This window comes from Vigna unguiculata, chromosome 3, assembly GCF_004118075.2.
Source record: "Vigna unguiculata cultivar IT97K-499-35 chromosome 3, ASM411807v1, whole genome shotgun sequence".
NCBI lineage: Eukaryota > Viridiplantae > Streptophyta > Magnoliopsida > Fabales > Fabaceae > Vigna > Vigna unguiculata.
Genome location: NC_040281.1, coordinates 42014762 through 42033408, shown reverse-complemented (window position 1 = coordinate 42033408; position 18647 = coordinate 42014762). Strand labels below are relative to the sequence as shown.

Genomic DNA, 18647 nt, shown 5'->3' with positions numbered 1-18647 from the left:
TTTACTTGATTTATATTAAAAATATGGTAAAAAATATATTTTTTTACAAAAAAAAAAGTCATACAAGTATACAACAACTCCAACACATAAAATAAAATTAATGAAGTCTTGTTATTATAGAAAGACTACTTTATTTATTTCAAATTCAATCATAAAATATATTCAGTTTAGGATGATTTTATTTAGAAAATATTTTTCATTTAAATTAAAGTCATTTTTACCAACACAGTTTCTTTATAACGAAATCATTTGGGATTTTCATGATTTGTCCTTACTAATTTTTTTTCAAAATTTGTACCAATCATGTAAAAAAAAACATCACAAGTGACCTCCTTTTATATTTTTTCATAAAAGAGTTAATGTATATTATTCTTTCATAAATTAGTTGAAAAGATATATAAATCACTAAACAAACAAAATTATTAATGGTGAAAATCTATCATCAATAATAAATTATTATTGTTAATTATTATTTTTATATAATATTGATGAACTAAAATTTTGTTAAAAAAATAATTATTACTAAATTTTATTAAAAAAAAATATATATCTATGGATAATTATCAATTACATAAATCTGTTATCAATAATTAATTTATCAATATTGACGAATTATTTCATCAATAAAGTGTATATACAAATTATTCTCGTCGGCCATATCTTTATTCTTCTTGATTTGAAAATTTATAACAACAATACATAAAAATATTGACACAAACAAATACAACAACCACAAAATTCAGGGACAAACCAAAAATAATGAAGAGGAAAACATTAAAATGTAAAATTGAGTAAATGAAGAAAAAGAAAAATCAAATCGATTAATTTAACGAGTAAGCAAATGTAAACCGAAAGAGAAGAAATATAATATAGATCTATGAAAGCAATATGAGAAAAAATAGACGGAAAAGGAAAAGAGAAAAACTGACCAAACCGAAACAAAACAAATGCATTTGTTTATGCATAAATTGGTAGAAGAGAACCTTGTTTGTGCTTTTAGTTTACGCGCCGTTGACATTAGCATTCTTCAAATTGGGAATTGGGTTATTTTGGGTATTGGCGTTGTTGTTCATTCTATTTTGTAATGAGGAAGATGAGTCACTTTTTAATTAAAACATTTTGATTTACCAACAAAATTTTTAACAAACATATCTCTATCTATTAGTAATGTCAAAATTATATATACTAATTTATTCATAAATAAAAATCCATCATTAAATATTAAAATAATATATAACAATTTATCCATTAATACATATTTCTTGGTAAAAAAATTCATACATAAATATCAAAATGATATATGATAATTTATCTATCGATAACTTATATGTGACAATTTAATTATCGGTAAAACATATTTTTTGACAAACTTCTTTCTGTTAGTAAAAATCAATTTATAAATATAATTAATCTATATTAATACAAATTGTTTTAGTAAATCCATGATAATATGTTATGTTGAGTTATAAGTGCTGTGAAACAAAAGATGCAACAACAATTCTTTTTAGCCCATTAACAATGAATATCAAAATTCTAGTTATATTTTAAGGATCGAATCTAGAATTTTAATTATTTAGTTTTTTTGTAAAATTAAAATCTCTTTGAACTATTTCCTATTTTTTTTCCCTTTATCTCTAAGTGAATTTTTATTTTTTATTTCAAAGTAAGTATAAATCATTTTCAAGTAATGAAAGTTTAGTTTGAAGTTTCCATTAGTCTTTTTTTTTTCACTTGTGAACGTTTTTAGAGTTTTTATATAATAATGCTTATTTAAATTTGGAATTCATAGATTCGCATCCATTTGGTACATGACCACTTATTACCCTTAATCACTGGACAACTACCTGAAAATTAAGATGAAAATAGACAGATTTGTTAACTTATTATTTTTTAATTTTAAATTCTCCTAACCACAACTAATAATAATAAGGATTAAGTATCTTTTTAGTTTTTAAACTTTGATCCAAAATTGAAATTCGTCTGTGTCTCAAATTTCGATACATTTTGATCCCTAGACTTTAGAAATAGATGCATATAGTGCTTTTAACCCAATTATGTTAACTTTCTTTTACATGTTAAACGTTTTTTCATGTTAGTATTGGAGTTGTTTATACTGATTGACATATTCCTGGTTCAATATCTACTGATAAATGCGTTCGACACTTCAAAAAAAGCTAACATAATTGAATTAAAATGATTATATTCATTCATTTTTAAAATTTAGGGACTAAAATATATTGAAGTTTCGGACAGGAACTAATTCCAATTTTGAGTTAAAGTTCAGGGACTAAAAACATATTTAACCCTAATAATAATAATAATAATAATAATAATAATAATAATAATAATAATAATAATAAGCATAAAGAAGAACTAACCATGAAAACTTGATGGATCATAAGTTAAATCAGGCTTCATGCTCCAGAAAAGTAAAGCATCTCCCATCTTTGGCTTAATTGAAAGTCCTTTTCTTCCACAATCAGAAAGCTGATTCCACCCACCCACTGACCTCAAATTTACCTTTGCATCTGGGAAAACTGTCTCACCCCCTTCTTCAACATCTGAACTGTATCATCAATTACAATACCAACATCAGCATTTCTCTTTCATGACTTGCCAAATTCATATTAACAAAAACTAGGAACTGTATTCATTACAGGTACATCAGCATTGTTGCCATGCGATCACCCCCATTTGCAGTATGCAAATCATCCATAAAGTAGTCATGATGAGGCACATACTCTTCTCCAACTTCGTAATGGACAATTTGAAGTGCTTCACCGTTCTCTGCACAAGTTTAGTGTTTTTTTTTTTTTTTTCAATTACATGATAAATCTATGTAATGTAAGAAATCTGCATAACATGTTTGCAGAATTGGTAAAAGAGAGAAAGAACATACCAACAGGTACATGAGTAAAATCAGCAATTCTTTTCTCAATATTCCTCACAGTTTTATCGAGACCTCTAGCCAAAAGAGTACCAAAGCTTGTCCTTTCGCTAAATTCAAAGGAACAGGTTAAGACAGGGTTTAATTTTAAGTGAAAGGCAGAAGATATATTACTTTCAACATTGAATTCAAAGGATACTTGATCGGAAAGTTTAAGGAGAGAAAATCCAAGACCTGCTAGTTTTAATTATCCCAGTTTCAGTTTCAATAACGGTAGACCTCTTCATGTTTGGCTTGGCTATATTGATCAGATATTCACATTCCTCCTTCGTCTGTGAAGATTAAAATCGGCCAAATATTTCAATATTTTAAAAAGGTGAAGACACTAAAATATCACTTCTATTATTGTTATTATTATGATTACAACATAGGAATGATTTAGAGCATTAATTTAAGAAATGAAAACTGACCAGAAAATTGTGATAGAGAAAAGCCCTAGGCTCCCATGATAGTATTTCAACCCATCGCTCTGTCTGTTCATCTTCTCCTTCGCTTCTGCAGAAAAGTGAAAAAGAAAGAACGATAAGAGAAAGAAGAGGAATTGAAGGAAGCATGTGAAAGAATAGAGTGAGTACATGTAGGAAGCGTTGCGAGCAATGGAATTGAGATGGTTATGTTTGAATGGAGCAAAGGAAGTGTTGGTGTTGGGCATTGAGAGAAGGTGGAGAGCGAGGAGAAGGAGAATTAGGAGAGACATGCACATCGTCAGCACTGCTAGAACAAGCACCCACGACCACCTCGTTATCCACGATTTTTGAAGCCGAGAGTGCCTTGCTTTCACCATTTCTGTTAATTTCTGAAATGGACGAGGAACCAATTCGTCTCAATAGAACAATGTTGAAGAAGACGAGAAACACGCTTTTATTAATTTAACATCTACCTCGTTATTAATTGTTACATTTAATATAGAAATTAATAATTTATTATATTTCATCTTTTATATATATATATATATATATATATATATATATATATATATATATATATATATATATATATATATATATATATATATATATATAAACATTGCTCATAATACTGATCCTTTAAAATTTTGATTACATACTACTATATGTACTAAACAAAGTATTTCAAATTAAATATAATAACGTTTAAAGCATTTATTAAAGGTAACGACTTAATAAATTAAAACAAAAAGAATATATCATTGTATCATTATATCATTATATAATAATAATAAAAAAAATAACCGTAAGCGGTTCTGTTTTCTATGAAATCATTTTTTTTAGTAAACTTTTAAAAGAAACAAATACAAATATGAAGTTATTTTTATACATAAGGTAAGCATTTATATGACGCAAATTGATTTTATTGGTATAGCTTTTATATAGTAGTTATTAAATATTAGTTTTCACTATAGGTGAAAAAGAATAAGTTAATCCATTCTGGTTAGGTAGATTGAAAGGTCTGATCTTACCCATTTAATAATATAAATATTTATTTAATTTTTAATTAGTTAATTAATGAATCTAATCTGATAGATTAAAAGAATTACCATCTTTAAAAGTTAAATTGTTTTATTTTAATTAATTGTTGAAACTCATTTTTGTAAATATTAATAATTTTGAGTTATAGTATTATTATAATTTTTTAAATAATACAATATAAAAATAGTATTTTTTTAATTTTTATCATTTTCAGAAAAACTGACTTTAGGTAGGAAAGACGAACTAGCAGGTCTTGTCAAATTTAAAATATTAACAAATCTTGTCTTATTAAATTAATAACAAGATAGCATATTAACCCACTGATTGAATAAATTATACTTGTTTTCATATATTTAAATATTGAAAAGGAAAGCCCTTCTAAAATTCGAAAAGATTTATAAATCACGTATGGTAGAAGTTGAACTACGGAAAGATTAAGAAAACAAATAAATAAATGAGTTTTTTTTTAAGACAAAGAAAAGTGAAAATTGGATTAATTCTTAACTTATGTTTTATATTAAGTACTCAATAAATTTAAATTTTCAATTTAATCTTTGTTGTTAATTTTTTTTTCTGTAAATTCGGTGATGTAGATGTTAATTAACTGATATGGTTATTATTTTGTCATGATACATAACTATTGCTCAGTTGTCATCGGATGCAATTTTATTATTTTTAGAATTTTATATATTATAATTTTATAATTTATGATTTTACAATTTTAGAATTTTAAGATTTTATAATTTTATTATTAGACGTCATATTATTATATTATTATATTGTCATGTTGATGTATCGTTATATTATTATATTGTTATATTATTATCTCATTATATCGTCATATTGTCATATCATCATATATTCATAACGTTATATCATCATATCGTTATATTGTCATATGGTTATATCGTGTTATCATTGTATCCTCATATCGTTATATTGTCCTATATCATCATATTGTTATATTGAGATTGTTTTATCGTGTTATCGTTATATCTTCATATTGTTATATTGTCATATCATCATATAATTATATCGTCATATTGTTATATCATCATATCGTTATATTGTCATATCATCATATTATTATATCGTCATATCGTCATATTGTTATATGATCATATCGTTATATTGTCATATTGTTATATTATTATATTGTCATATCGTTGTATTATCATATTATTATATCATCATATCGTCATATCACTATAGTCTTATTATTATATTGTATTATCGTCATATCGTCATTTCATTATATTTATAAAATTATAAAATAATAAAATTGTAAAATTATAAAATTTAATTTATAAAATTTTAAAATAATAAAATTACATGTGCGGGAAAATTGAGCAAAGTGATGTGATAAAATAATAAACATGTCATATTGTTATATTGTTATATCATAATATCATTATATTGTCATGTCATTACATTGTCATATCGTTATATCGTTATATAGTCTTATCGTTAAATCGTCATATTGTTATATTTTCGTATTGTCATATTTTCATTCATCATATTGTCATATTTATAAAATTATAAAATCATAAATTATAAAGTTATAATTTATAAAATTTTAAATAATAGAATTACATGTAAGGACAATTGAGAAGGTGACATGACAAAATTATAATCACGTCAACCACTTAACAAAAATTTAGTTGGAAATCAATAGAAAGTTTTTGAATTTATCAAAATTTAAAACATAATTAAATATTGTTTTATTTAAGGAGAAGATGAAGAGATTTGAAAAAAAATGAGAGAAGATATTTTGAAAATTAATAAGTGATGGGATGGGATGCATGTAATATTTTAAAGAAAATATTTAATTGATAAAAATATAAGATTACTAAATTTTTGTATATAAAAGTAATTCAAATTAAATCATAAATAGTGTAAATTATATTATAAAATGTGAGTGTTTATTTTTAAAGTGAAAAAAAAAATTAATATTGATAAAAATATACTAAACTAAAATATAATTTTTAAAAATTAAGATGAAATAAAATTTTGGGAATTAGTTTTAATCAAATTAAGTCCCCTTGCCTTAGCAAAGATCAATCTTTTCCACACTCCTCAAACTTGGTCCTTGTCCTTGTAAATCCTCCAAAACCGGTTAATACAAATACAAAACTCACCTGCATTTCTATCCTCCGTTATAATAAATAAGTAGAAACAAATAAAGGTTAAATGACAAGAAAGGTAAATGTCTAAAATGACAAGCAAGAATGTAAAAGTCAAGACAGATTAAATGTATAAAATATCATATAAGGAAAATACGTAAGCAAAATAAATAACGAGAATTGTAAATATAAAAAAGATAATTGTCAAGAATAAAAAGTAGATATAATAAAATTATAAAAATATGCTTAATTAGTAATGTGTAATTCTGATACATTCATTTGGTTTATTTTGGTCACTTTATTATTTTTTTAATTTAATTTAGTTATCAAATTCTTTAAAAATGTTTAATTTGGTTTCTAATTGTCTAAAAAGAAATAATATATTTAAAATTTTAAATTTAGTGTTTCTATTTAAATTTTTAATTTTATTTAGTTCTCTATTTTTATCAATTAATCTAAATATAAATAATAATTTAAATATTTAGGTGGAACAATTTTATGTATAAATTTTAAAAAAAAATTAACATGTACAAATTGTAATTAAACTTAATTATTAATTTGATTTCAGATTGAAAAGGACAAAATCTAATTGTTTTAAAAAATAAAAAGCCTAAATTAAATCAAAATTTTAAATAAAAATTCTAAATTGATTTTTTTAAATAAATCTTTTCTTAAATAATTGGAGAACCAAATTGATTTTTTTAAAAAACAATTGGATGACTAATTTAAACCCAAAACAATAAAAAACTAAAATGAACCACACGAATAAATTAAATCGTAAAAATACCAATACTTCTTAGAGGACCTCAATTCTAAATTATGATTTTTTAAATTGAATATGAAATGAAAAATAAATATGTATGAATTCATTTTCTACTTTTATATATTTTTTTAAATTATTAAAATATTTCCTATTTATTAAATAATCTAAAAAAATTATATAATCTTTTTTCCGCTTTCTACTTCAAATGCCATGGAAGATCTTCCAAAGGCCTCAATGAGTTCCGATGCGTGTCCTATCACGCAGAGTGCAACAAATTTTGAGACCCAAACCTCACAAAGACTCGTTCTATTACACAGACCTGTTGCACCTTTGCAAAACCACCGGTAACCTTAAAAAGGCGCATGCGCAGGTTGTGGTTGATGGCCACGAGAAAGACCCGTTCATCGCCACTAAGCTCATTGATAAGTACTTCCTCTTTTCCAACCTTGAACTCGCATGCAAGGTGTTTGACAATTTGTCCGAACCAGATGCTTTCTGTTGGAACGTGGTCATCAAGGGCTACGCCAACGTGGGTCCTTTCGGTGAAGCCTTAAACATATACAATGCGATGCGTTGGCGGGGTATCTCCCCTAACAAGTACACTTACCCGTTTGTTCTCAAGGCATGTGGCGCCGAGGGAGCTTCTAGAAAGGGTCAAGTGATTCATGGGCACACTGTGAAGTGTGGATTGGACTTGGATTTGTTTGTGGGCAATTCCCTTGTTGCGTTTTACGTTAAGTGTCAAGAAATTGAAGTGTCCAGAAAAGTGTTTGATGAAATTCCTCAACGAGATATTGTTACTTGGAACTCCATGATTTCAGGGTATGTTGTGAATGGTTATGTGAATGATGCTATTCAGCTCTTCTATGATATGTTAAGAGATGAAGGCGTTGTAGGTCCTGATCAGGCCACATTTGCAACTGTTCTTCCTGCCTTTGCTCAGGTAGCAGATATTCATGCAGGGTATTGGATTCATCGTTATATTGTGAAGACAGGGATGGAACTCGATTCTGCTGTGGGAACTGGACTTATATTGTTGTACTCGAATTGTGGTTATGTAAGCCAGGCGAGAGCTATCTTTGACATGATTTCTGTTAGAAGTGTTGTAGCGTGGAGTGCAATAATTAGGTGCTATGGGACACATGGTCTTGTTATGGACGCTCTCACTTTGTTCCGGCAATTGGTTGAGGCTGGATTGATCCCTGATGACATTGTGTTTTTGTGTTTGTTATCTGCGTGCAGTCATGCAGGTTTGGTTGAGCAGGGCTGGCAACTTTTTCATAGCATGGAAACTTATGGAGTGGGGAAGAGGGAGGCACATTATGCTTGCATTGTGGATATGCTGGGGAGAGCTGGGGATCTGGAGAAAGCAGTGGAGTTTATTCAGTCTATGCCTGTCCAACCTGGGAAAAATGTTTATGGTGCATTGCTTGGTGCTTGCAGAACACACAAACATATGGAGCTTGCTGAAATGGCTGCGGAGAAGTTGTTTGTCTTGGATCCTAACAATGCTGGGTGTTATGTGATTCTAGCACAGATGTATGAAGAGGCAGGGCGATGGCAAGATGCTTCCAAATTGAGGAAAGTAGTAAAGGAGAAAGAAATGAAGAAGCCAATTGGGTATAGCTCCGTAGAGTTGGAATCAGGTCGTAAAAGATTTGCGGTAAATGGTGAGAGTCATTTACATACAACACAGATCTTCCAGATCTTGCTTAGCTTAGATGGGATTATGGGTAAAGAAACTCACGCAATGTGATGCCATTTTGTAGGAAACGTGGATAAAAATGCAATGCGTATATCCGACCATGGGAAAGGGACATTCTTTGGCAACTATGATCCACCCCACCAAAAAATATCTATTCAACATTGGTTATTTGAGTATTTCAATATCAATTTTAGAACTGGTTTTAAATAAGATTATTAGCAACTAATGTTGATTGTAAGTTGTGACTTTTAAACAACTTTCAATCTTATAACTTCAGATAGCTTGTATTTGGTTTTGAAGATGAGATTGAGAAAGTGAATTTAAGATGAAAAAAAGATAAAAGTAAAGATGTTTGGAAAAATAACGAAAAATGAGATAGTTTATATAAAATTGCATTTCCACATGTATAAAAATATTACACATCCTTAAAGAAATTGTTACCATAAATGGAAAAAATACAAATCGATTAAAATATTTCAAAGTTCTATAAATTTGAATGCCGATATTGGTGATGTATTTCTTAAATTCTACAATATTTGTGAAAATAAAAATAGACTTAAATTTAATTTGAGAAAGTACATTGTAAACTTACTTGTAAGCAAAAATTTGTGACACATGAACTATGATTATGCTCTATAGCCAATCACATAAAAACCACACTCAGTTATCTTTTATTTGTTACACTACAATAAAATGAACATTTAATTATATGACAAAATATGAATAGGGAGTGAAGAATTTTAGGAATTACCTTCGAGAAGATTTACTCTACAAGACTAGTGTGATGTCCACCAAAAGTACTATATATCAATTCAAAACATTAAATACGAAAACAATAACTAGTAATTTTTTTTATCGGCAAAGAATTAAATTAAATTAATAATAGAGCACTTGAGGGGTGTTCTAACCCATTTACAAAAAGATGAGAGAAAGATGCAGTGCATCTCCAAAACTATGCTTCTACAATAATCTGGCAGAACAATTAAACTAGACTTTCAATGCTAGAGCTATGCCTTCCCAACGTCAAGCTGGGTAGGAATCATAAGATTAGCCACCCATATCGCTCCTTCCCCGGCCAGTCTACAAGATTACACAGAAAGTGAATACAAAACCAGGTATGCATGGTTCGTTGCGCTCTCGAGACTATGTTCTCTTGGTTGTTACGGAGTAACCAAAGAAGTGTGCAAGATCACTGATGAAGAGCTCATTGCTTTAAACATGGGAATCCTTTTCATGCTCACCTGACAACTTAAACACAGAAAGCATCATATCATAGAGATTTTAAACATACAATAGGAGCGAAGTACCAATCACTATATGAAAACTTTACCGAAGGAATTTTATGTTTCAACCAAGCTCAAGCGTTAACTTGAGCAAGACTAAAAATCTCTTCAGTGTCAACTTTCTTTTGCTTAAAGATCACCTCATTCCTATGTCTCCAAATTTCCCCAACTATAGCCAGCCACATTCCTTTCCACATTGTGTTTTGCCTAGTGTTCAAGCTACTCATATGAAAGTGTTGAAAGTGTATCCTAGCTTGGTTGTGATGCACTGAGCTCACCCCTATCCAGCTATCACACATTTTCCACACCTTTTGAGACATTGCACAAGAGAAAAATAGGTGTGATGCACTCTCTTCACAATCTAGGCAAAACTCACACAAAGAGTGTTGTAATTGGAATCCCTTCACCGATAATTTATCCTTTATCGGTAACTTATCCAAGAGTAGCCTCCACCCAAATAATTGTGCCTTCGGAATCACTCTTATACTCCATAACTCTGTGAACACCTTGTCGCTTTCCCCTTCGGAGCTACCCATCAACTTCATATATGCAGACCTTACAGTGTATGCTCCTTCTGCGGTTTCCTTCCAACTCCAAGTATCCAGATTCCCTTTCCTAAATGTACAACTATTAATTAGCTGATAGAGTTGTGCTTCCATAACTTGCTCCCAAACAAGTCTTTGTCTCCTCCAAACCAATTCCCAAACCCATGTGTTGTCGACCCAATGTCCTACTCTAGCTATGGGACTTTGTTTACTTTCTGAGATTAGATATAACCTATGGAACCTTGAGCTAAGTGGTGCATCCCCCACCCAAAGATCTTCCCAAAATAGTACTTTGTCCCCTTCTCCTATCACCCGGTCTTTACAGTTTTCAAACCATGCTCCTTGTGTTGAGCTTCTACAAACCTTATGGATGTCTTTCCACCACCTTGAAGTAGACTTCGGGATGACAATTTCATTAAGGTTCCTCCATGACCCATATTTTGATTCTAGCACCTCTCTCCACAGGCCTTTGTCCTCCATGCCTAATCTCCACTTCCATTTTGCTAGAAGTGCTATATTGAAGTTCCTAATTTCTCTTATTCCCAAACCGCCTTCCTCCTTTGGTTTGCATATGTTTTCCCATCGAACCCAGGCTATTTTCCTATCCTCAATGCTCCAACCCCATAGAAAGTTCCTTTGGATTTTCTTTAACTCATCATACACGCATTTAGGTGCTTTAAAGAAGGATAGATAGTACAACGGTAGTGCTGATATTACTGATTTGATAAGGCAAACTCGACTAATCATAGACAAGAGTTTACCTTTCCAACTTGATAGCCTACTTCTGACTTTGCTGACAATAACTAGTAATACATTACTGAGAATATAGAGCACGATTAAAGAAAATATTTTATAACTTAACTTTTCATTATGAATTTTGAACAAGTTTTTTTATGTAAGAAACAGGACCAAATGACGATATTATTTTTTTGAAGGCAATACAATGAATATAATTCTGATACTCATTCGTTTTATTTTCTTGATTTCTAAATGCAATGTTATGTAGAAACCTACAACTATTTTTATAAAAAAAAAATGTGTTAAAAATATTTTTAAAGTCTAAAGGATGAAAGAATGTACTTACTCAATCAAGAATTGTAAAATTAAAATATCCAAATATTGGTTTTCTGAAACAATTTAAAGCATGTAACATAGTTTATGTATAGTGGGATGCTCATGGTCCTAAATAGAGAAATATCCCATGGAGCATGGAAAATATCATCGTAAAGGGTCACCCAACACATAAATAGATCCTTCAATACGATAGATTTACAAAAAGGGGTAGGTTCCCTCAGTCTCCTAACGAAAAAATAATTAATTAACGAATGAGAATCGTAAATATAAATAATTACTGATATTAGTAAACATATGTGTATGTATGTATACTTTAAGAACCACCTTCCTAGATGTTCAAACTATATAGCAGTGCTAAACAATGGATATCTTTCAGGGTTTCTGCCACTAATTGAACATCATTTGTGGGTATGTACACTTGAGTTTCACCATCTTGAACATCTTCAACCACCATCCAAAAATAACCATTTGTAATGGAATGAAGTAAATGGTTGAATCCCCTTCATGAAGAGTGCCTAAGGATGAAAGTCTAGAGAATAAGAATTTGTGTACTTTGCTAGTAGCGTGCAAGTCTCTTGAAAAAAATATACTTAGACTTTTCATTTTATTACTTGCATAATTTGGTACACCTACTACGGAGTTAACATTATATTACTAAGTTATTTAGATTTGAAAGTTTGGAATTAACACTCATTTCTATAATTTTTCATATTACATAACATCTTTCTTACAAATTTGTTAAAAAATGTTGCAAGAATTTTTTTTTGCTGTTTTTTTAAAGAATTTTAGTTGACATGTAATTTCTTTGTAGATAATTTTTTCTATAAAATTATAAAATTTGCAAGTATTTTCTATAATTATTTTGCAAAAATTATTTTATACAAAATATATTTTAAAAAAAATGGGTAGTAATTTCTGTAATTCTTTTTCTATAATAAAATTTGCAAGTATTTTCTACGAAAAATTTTAAAAACAAAATTAGCAAAAACTATGAATATTGTTAGCAGTGACTTCTAACTAGAATTTGTCTTTGATCGAATCTATATTTGTATTAGTTGTACTTTGTTATTTTAAAATTGGAATGGAGGAAGTTGGATAAGTGAAAATTTAATTTAGGCTTAATTAGTCATTTGATCTCTGCATTGGAAAGTTTCAAAGTTGATACCCGCTTAACTTTTTGTTTCAATTACATCATAACTTTTAAAAAAAGTGTTTCAATTAGGTCTTCTAAAAAACACTTATTAACGATATTAACGACATGTCATGTGTCAATGTAATTTTATTTAATTTTTAATTTTATTTAATTTTTTGTAAACAAATTTTGTTGTTCCATGTCAAATTTATGATGTGACAATGTCAAGTGCCATTATTTTAATTTCAATTTAGTATCTATATATATCTCATTAATTCAATCTGGTCCCATTTTTTTAAATAGAACAATATTGTCTATATCCAAATTGATACCAAATTTATAATTTACATAAATGTTTTAATGATATTTTTTTATTAAAAATAAATTTTAACATATTATTTTATTGCATATTGTTATCTCATGTTTTATTAAAAAATATGACAATTTTTAAATTATTAAGAACTTATAGTTCAAAATTGTTCCCGTATTTTTATAGATTCCGCTGAAACTCGAGACATATCAGGCGAAATCAAAACATTTTTTTCACTGGTGACATTTTTATTGTATTAGGGATGGCAACGGGGCGGGACGAGGATGGGTTTCGCTATCCCATACCCATTCCGTAGAAAAAATTCATCCTCATTCTCATACTCAAACCCAACGGGTATCAAACTTTTGTCTCATCTCCATCCCCATCAGGTAACGGGTACAATATACCCATACTCGTACCTGTTTTCTTACTACTTCAAAATTAATTTTAATTAATTTTTATAAAATAATAAAAAATTATAGTAAAGAAAACATAATATTATCAAATATTCAATATCAGGAGAATGATTGTTTCTTCGATATCCAATACTTTGAAATAAATTATAATTATTTACATTTTATATTATAATACCAAATAAAATTTCAGGAGAACCAATATATTTATTAAATTTGCAAATATTAATAAAACTTAGTTGATAAAATTTAAAAATATTTTTTAAAAAAATATAAAAGAAAAAAAAATTCAAATTAAAATATATTTTAAATGTTTGTTTACTTCAATTTTTTAAATTCTAATACACTAATAAAATTTATAATATATCATTTGATCAAAATGACGCAAAGAACAAATAATAAACATAATAATAAAATTTTGACATAGATCTTGTATCTTTTAAACTTCAATATATGTTAGATGGTAATAAAAAGTTATTTATACAATTATAGTGAAAAAATTACACTATGATTGATAATGAGTTAGAAAATAAAAAATAATTAAATAAAATATATCGAAAAAATATTCTACATGATGAAAATAAACAACAAATAAAAATATTAAAAAATTAAGAAATGCGTGTCTTAGAAACAATTTGAGAGACTAGTGAAAGAAATCGCACAAAGAAAAACTAATGTATAATTAAGGGTATGATAAGATAAAACATACCTTATAGATCTAAAAAACTTTTCAAATATCAACATATATACTCAATGGTTGAGAAATGACGAAAATTGTTTTAGTGAAACAAAATAGTTCTTCAAATGAAACAAAAATTATTAATAATAAGGTTTTTTTATATTACCTAGTAAATAAAAGGTTTATGATATTAAACACTTAAATTGATAATAAACATTCTCATGTGAAAATGTGAAAGGAAAATATGCAATAAATAAAAATATTAAAAAATAGAAATATTCAAATGTAAGAGATAAATTATTTTTAATTGACATACATCATTTTAACGTAATTACATAAAAGTTATGATACTATGAAAAATATATGGGATATGCGAATGAGTTTCATAACAAACCAAATATTTAAAAGAAATAAAAAATAGAAAGTATATATATATATATATATATATATATATATAGGATTACTTAATTAATTGTGAATATTTTAATAATTTAAACGGTGATGAAAGTATAGCGGGAACCGGTATTATGGCGGGGATATGTACATCCTCATACACATCCTCATACCCAATTGAAAAAGTGGGGGATTCCCCATACCGATCCTCATACTCAGTCAATACAGGAATTCTCCGTCAAAACAGGAACGGGTTCAAGCAATATCCACGGAGTGAGTTTATTTTTCATCTCTAATTGTATGATGTAAATGTAATTTTGATTTCAATTGTCTGATGTAAATAGAGTTCTAAAACATGTTAGCATAGGTAAAATTGAAAAAAAAAAAAAACTGATAGTTGGATGACTATCTTAAATTATGCAGGATTTTTGTTTTCTTGTTTTCTTCATTTTTCGCTTAGTGATGTCTAATTTCGTGTGTAAAGACTTTCACTTAGTGAATCTTAACTTTAAAGAAAAAATAAATAAATTTAATCAATTGAATTCACTCAGATAATGTTAATTTTGTTCAATAAATCTCAGTCTGAAAGAAAGAAATATGCAATTTAAGCAATTAAATTTGCTCGACAAACTTAAAATCTGATACGCACGTATAATATGAAATTTAATTTCTTTTTATATTTTAAATTTGTCTTCAATTTTTTTTAAATAAATAACTAATTAATAGAGTGATTAATCAATAAGTAAAAGCGATATTACAAGTATGATGACTTATATACCAATTGATTGAGATGTACTCTAAATATTATTGAAATATTAAGTTACGATATATCCAAATTTTCATAATACTCTTGGTCAGGTAAATAAATATATCATGTGATAAAAAAATCGAATAAATGTTTTATTCACTAATTGAGGGTAGAAATTACATCAGAGATGAAATTTGCACTTAATAATTAAATTTTCAAATATATAAACTTAGTTATGAAATGGAAACTATAGTTAATCCTTAAATTTCCAAATAAATATATTTGGTGATATACGTTACTCGTCTCTAAGTTTACTTGTCTCTAAGTCCAAACTAATACTAATATTTCTTAAATTGGCAATGTTTATTCTTATAATGTAGAAGTTTAGTTAGGTATTTGACAAACCTGATATGAAATTATTTATACATAGTTATATTATGTATTTAGTTAAAATGCTAGTTTATCCTCTTATTTTTATTAATATTTTTTTAATCATGCTATTTTTGGTGGAACTAAAACAAATCATTAGTCTTTCTAAATTTGTATTTTGGATGTTTGTTTTAGATATATTAATTTATTTACTTATTTTTAAATATTTTGGACACCAATCTGATGTTATCATTATGCACAAATTTTCACAATAACTCAAAAGTCAAAAAATTATAAAGATAAATTACAATATATTAAAACTTATAAAAATATTAAGTTATTAAGTATATATATAGATTTATTTATTTGTTTATTTATTGATTAATATTAGTTTGATATTACATTTAATATGCACATATTAATGATTTTAATTTTTAATTAAGTGCATAACTTTATCATAGTTAATTAAATAAATAATTGCATTCACGGTTTTGATAACTTACTAATTAATACCATCCCATAATAAAATTAAATATTCAAAGTTAACCATATTATGAGCACATTTTTTTTATATTTTATATTTATAATTTATAAATATTGTATAACATATTCAAATGTTTTCCTTAAGTGCCTACAAAATCTTTCCTGGGATGATTATTTCTCAAAGAAAACTTCTCTAACTTACATAACACTTAAGTAGATACTAATATTTACATAATTACAATGGAAATGGAAGAACATGCCTTTGGTTATTTTCAGTATCAAACTGTGGTTAATGAACCGTATCCAAGTAGTGCAAAAAAAATAAAAGAAGAGTTTAAGATTATGATAGTCTGTAAAACTTAAAATTATACTCTAATAGTATAGATCACGATCCTGTGACGGAACTGTAGCCTATATTCATGCTACAGTTTTATCTACACTGAATCTATACTTGATCAAAATTTTAAAAAATATCACTGTATTTTTATAGACTATGTTTATTCTATAACCATAACTTATATTATATTACGTCAAGAATGCAATATTTATGTTAATGTTACTTTTATAGATATTAAGATCAAATTTAAAAAAATATTTTAGTTTAATTTATCATGATTAACCGTTTATTAAAATTGTCTTTTTAAGTGATTATTTCATAACGGGAAGTTCATTATGTTACATATATTTACTTCAGTTAAGTTTATACAACGTCATTAGCATATTACTTAAACTGAAAAAAAAAAAAAAATATATAACACTTAGGTTTAAATGAACAAGTGTCGTATATTTTATTTTATTTTAAACAATGCACCATAACATTAGTGGATATTACATTTTGACTTGCTTGAAGCAAGAAACCTGCTTAACGTACTTAAGTGACATTTGTTGTGATAGTCATGGTTATAACATGAACATCATAATTGATTTCACTTCATACTTGGTTTGTTATTAAATCACTTTTGTAATAACTTTTGTGATGGAATTAAAAAATATATATTATTGTCCCAAAATCCGTTATAGTTATAGTTAATAGTTTATGACAAATCCTTTTTAGTTAAAGAAAATATTTTTTAATAAATATTAATTATTTACTTAGACATAGATCTAGTACCAAATATTTGACCTGTTAGAAAAAAAAAATCAAAGATAAATAATAATATTAATAATAAGATGGAGATGGAGATTATTCTTATAATATAAAAAATAAATTTGTAAATGAGAAAAGGAGTGTAGATAGAGTTTTAGTTGAGGTATCATATGACTCTTCTTAAAGAGAGAGGGCTCACATGACAAAACAAAATATGATGTGTTTTTCTTTCAAGATATCACAGCCGGTTAGATGGATTAAGATGGATTAAGTGGAACAAAAAATCTCTAAACCATGTATGAATACCAATAATTTAAAAGATAATATAAAAAAAAAATGGTGAAAACAGTTTTATACAAATAGTTGTGTTGCGTCATGTTTTTTTTTTTGTGTCGTTTTATCATACAAATATATAAGAATAAAATAAGAGTAAATTATAATAAATATGATTAACTCGTAACACTTTTATTCATAAAAAAAAAAAAAGACAACTCAAAATTTATGAAACTTCGAATCACTCCACATAAAAAGTTATTCACTCTGCAAATATAAAAAACTGGAGAGTTTAGTTTACAAGCATCATTGCACATAAGTCTGAGAAATATTCTTATACAACATTCTAAATCACTTTATTCACTTTTCTGCTACCACAAGACATGGACCTTCACCTTTCCATAAATTTAACCTCAAAACGGGGCAATGATCCACTGCCACTGGCAAAATTTTTCATTGTACCCAAAGATGGACATTCCTTTGTCTCTGTGGTTGCTGCTGCTTTCTCTTCCAACACACAAGCCTTCGTACTATGTTCTTGTCTTTCAGCACTACTTCCCTTGAAAATCCATTGCAGAGGCTTCTTTTTTTCACGACATGCAGCAGCATCACCCTCTTGTGTAGGAACCCTTTTCTGTCCACAAACCTTTCTCTTCTTCATGCCCTTCACTTCACCAATACAAGACACCTTGGGGGAGGAAGGCTCTTGTTCACTGAAGCTTTCGCCTCCACGATTTCTTCGAACCTCCATTGGAACAATTGAGACTCTACATGTAGGTGATCGACCTGCCCTTGGAGGGAAAGAACTCATATTAGGGTTTTGAAAGGCCACTGAAGCTACTGGTTGCTTTAGCACAAACTTCAACAACTTG

At 27.7% G+C, this 18647-nt stretch overlaps 2 protein-coding genes across 5 annotated transcripts; one reads left to right on the top strand and one right to left on the bottom strand.

The window, feature by feature from the left end:
* Window positions 1–893: 893 nt before the first annotated feature.
* Window positions 894–3786, bottom strand: LOC114176360 (probable prolyl 4-hydroxylase 10). 3 transcript variants are annotated; one of them, XM_028061388.1, is made up of 7 exons: window positions 3523–3786; window positions 3358–3442; window positions 3122–3219; window positions 2900–2997; window positions 2658–2787; window positions 2379–2566; window positions 894–1074 (listed from the first exon to the last, which is right to left on the bottom strand). In XM_028061388.1, the coding sequence occupies exons 1-7, from the start codon at window positions 3729–3731 to the stop codon at window positions 1070–1072; spliced, it is 813 nt and encodes a 270-aa protein (XP_027917189.1). In that variant the 5' UTR covers window positions 3732–3786; the 3' UTR covers window positions 894–1069. The 3 variants fall into 3 exon arrangements, with proteins under 3 accessions (XP_027917189.1, XP_027917188.1, XP_027917187.1); XM_028061387.1 differs by lacking the exon at window positions 894–1074 and adding an exon at window positions 1637–1844 and having other exon boundaries at window positions 2664–2787; XM_028061386.1 differs by lacking the exon at window positions 894–1074 and adding an exon at window positions 1643–1844.
* Window positions 3787–7500: 3714 nt separating this feature from the next.
* Window positions 7501–9241, top strand: LOC114177232 (pentatricopeptide repeat-containing protein At2g33760-like). Of its 2 annotated transcripts, XM_028062501.1 has the most exons (2): window positions 7501–8951; window positions 9051–9241. In XM_028062501.1, exons 1-2 carry the CDS (start codon window positions 7526–7528, stop codon window positions 9194–9196), a joined length of 1572 nt encoding a protein of 523 aa, XP_027918302.1. In that variant the 5' UTR covers window positions 7501–7525; the 3' UTR covers window positions 9197–9241. The 2 variants fall into 2 exon arrangements, with proteins under 2 accessions (XP_027918302.1, XP_027918304.1); XM_028062503.1 differs by having other exon boundaries at window positions 7501–9143.
* Window positions 9242–18647: the final 9406 nt, after the last annotated feature.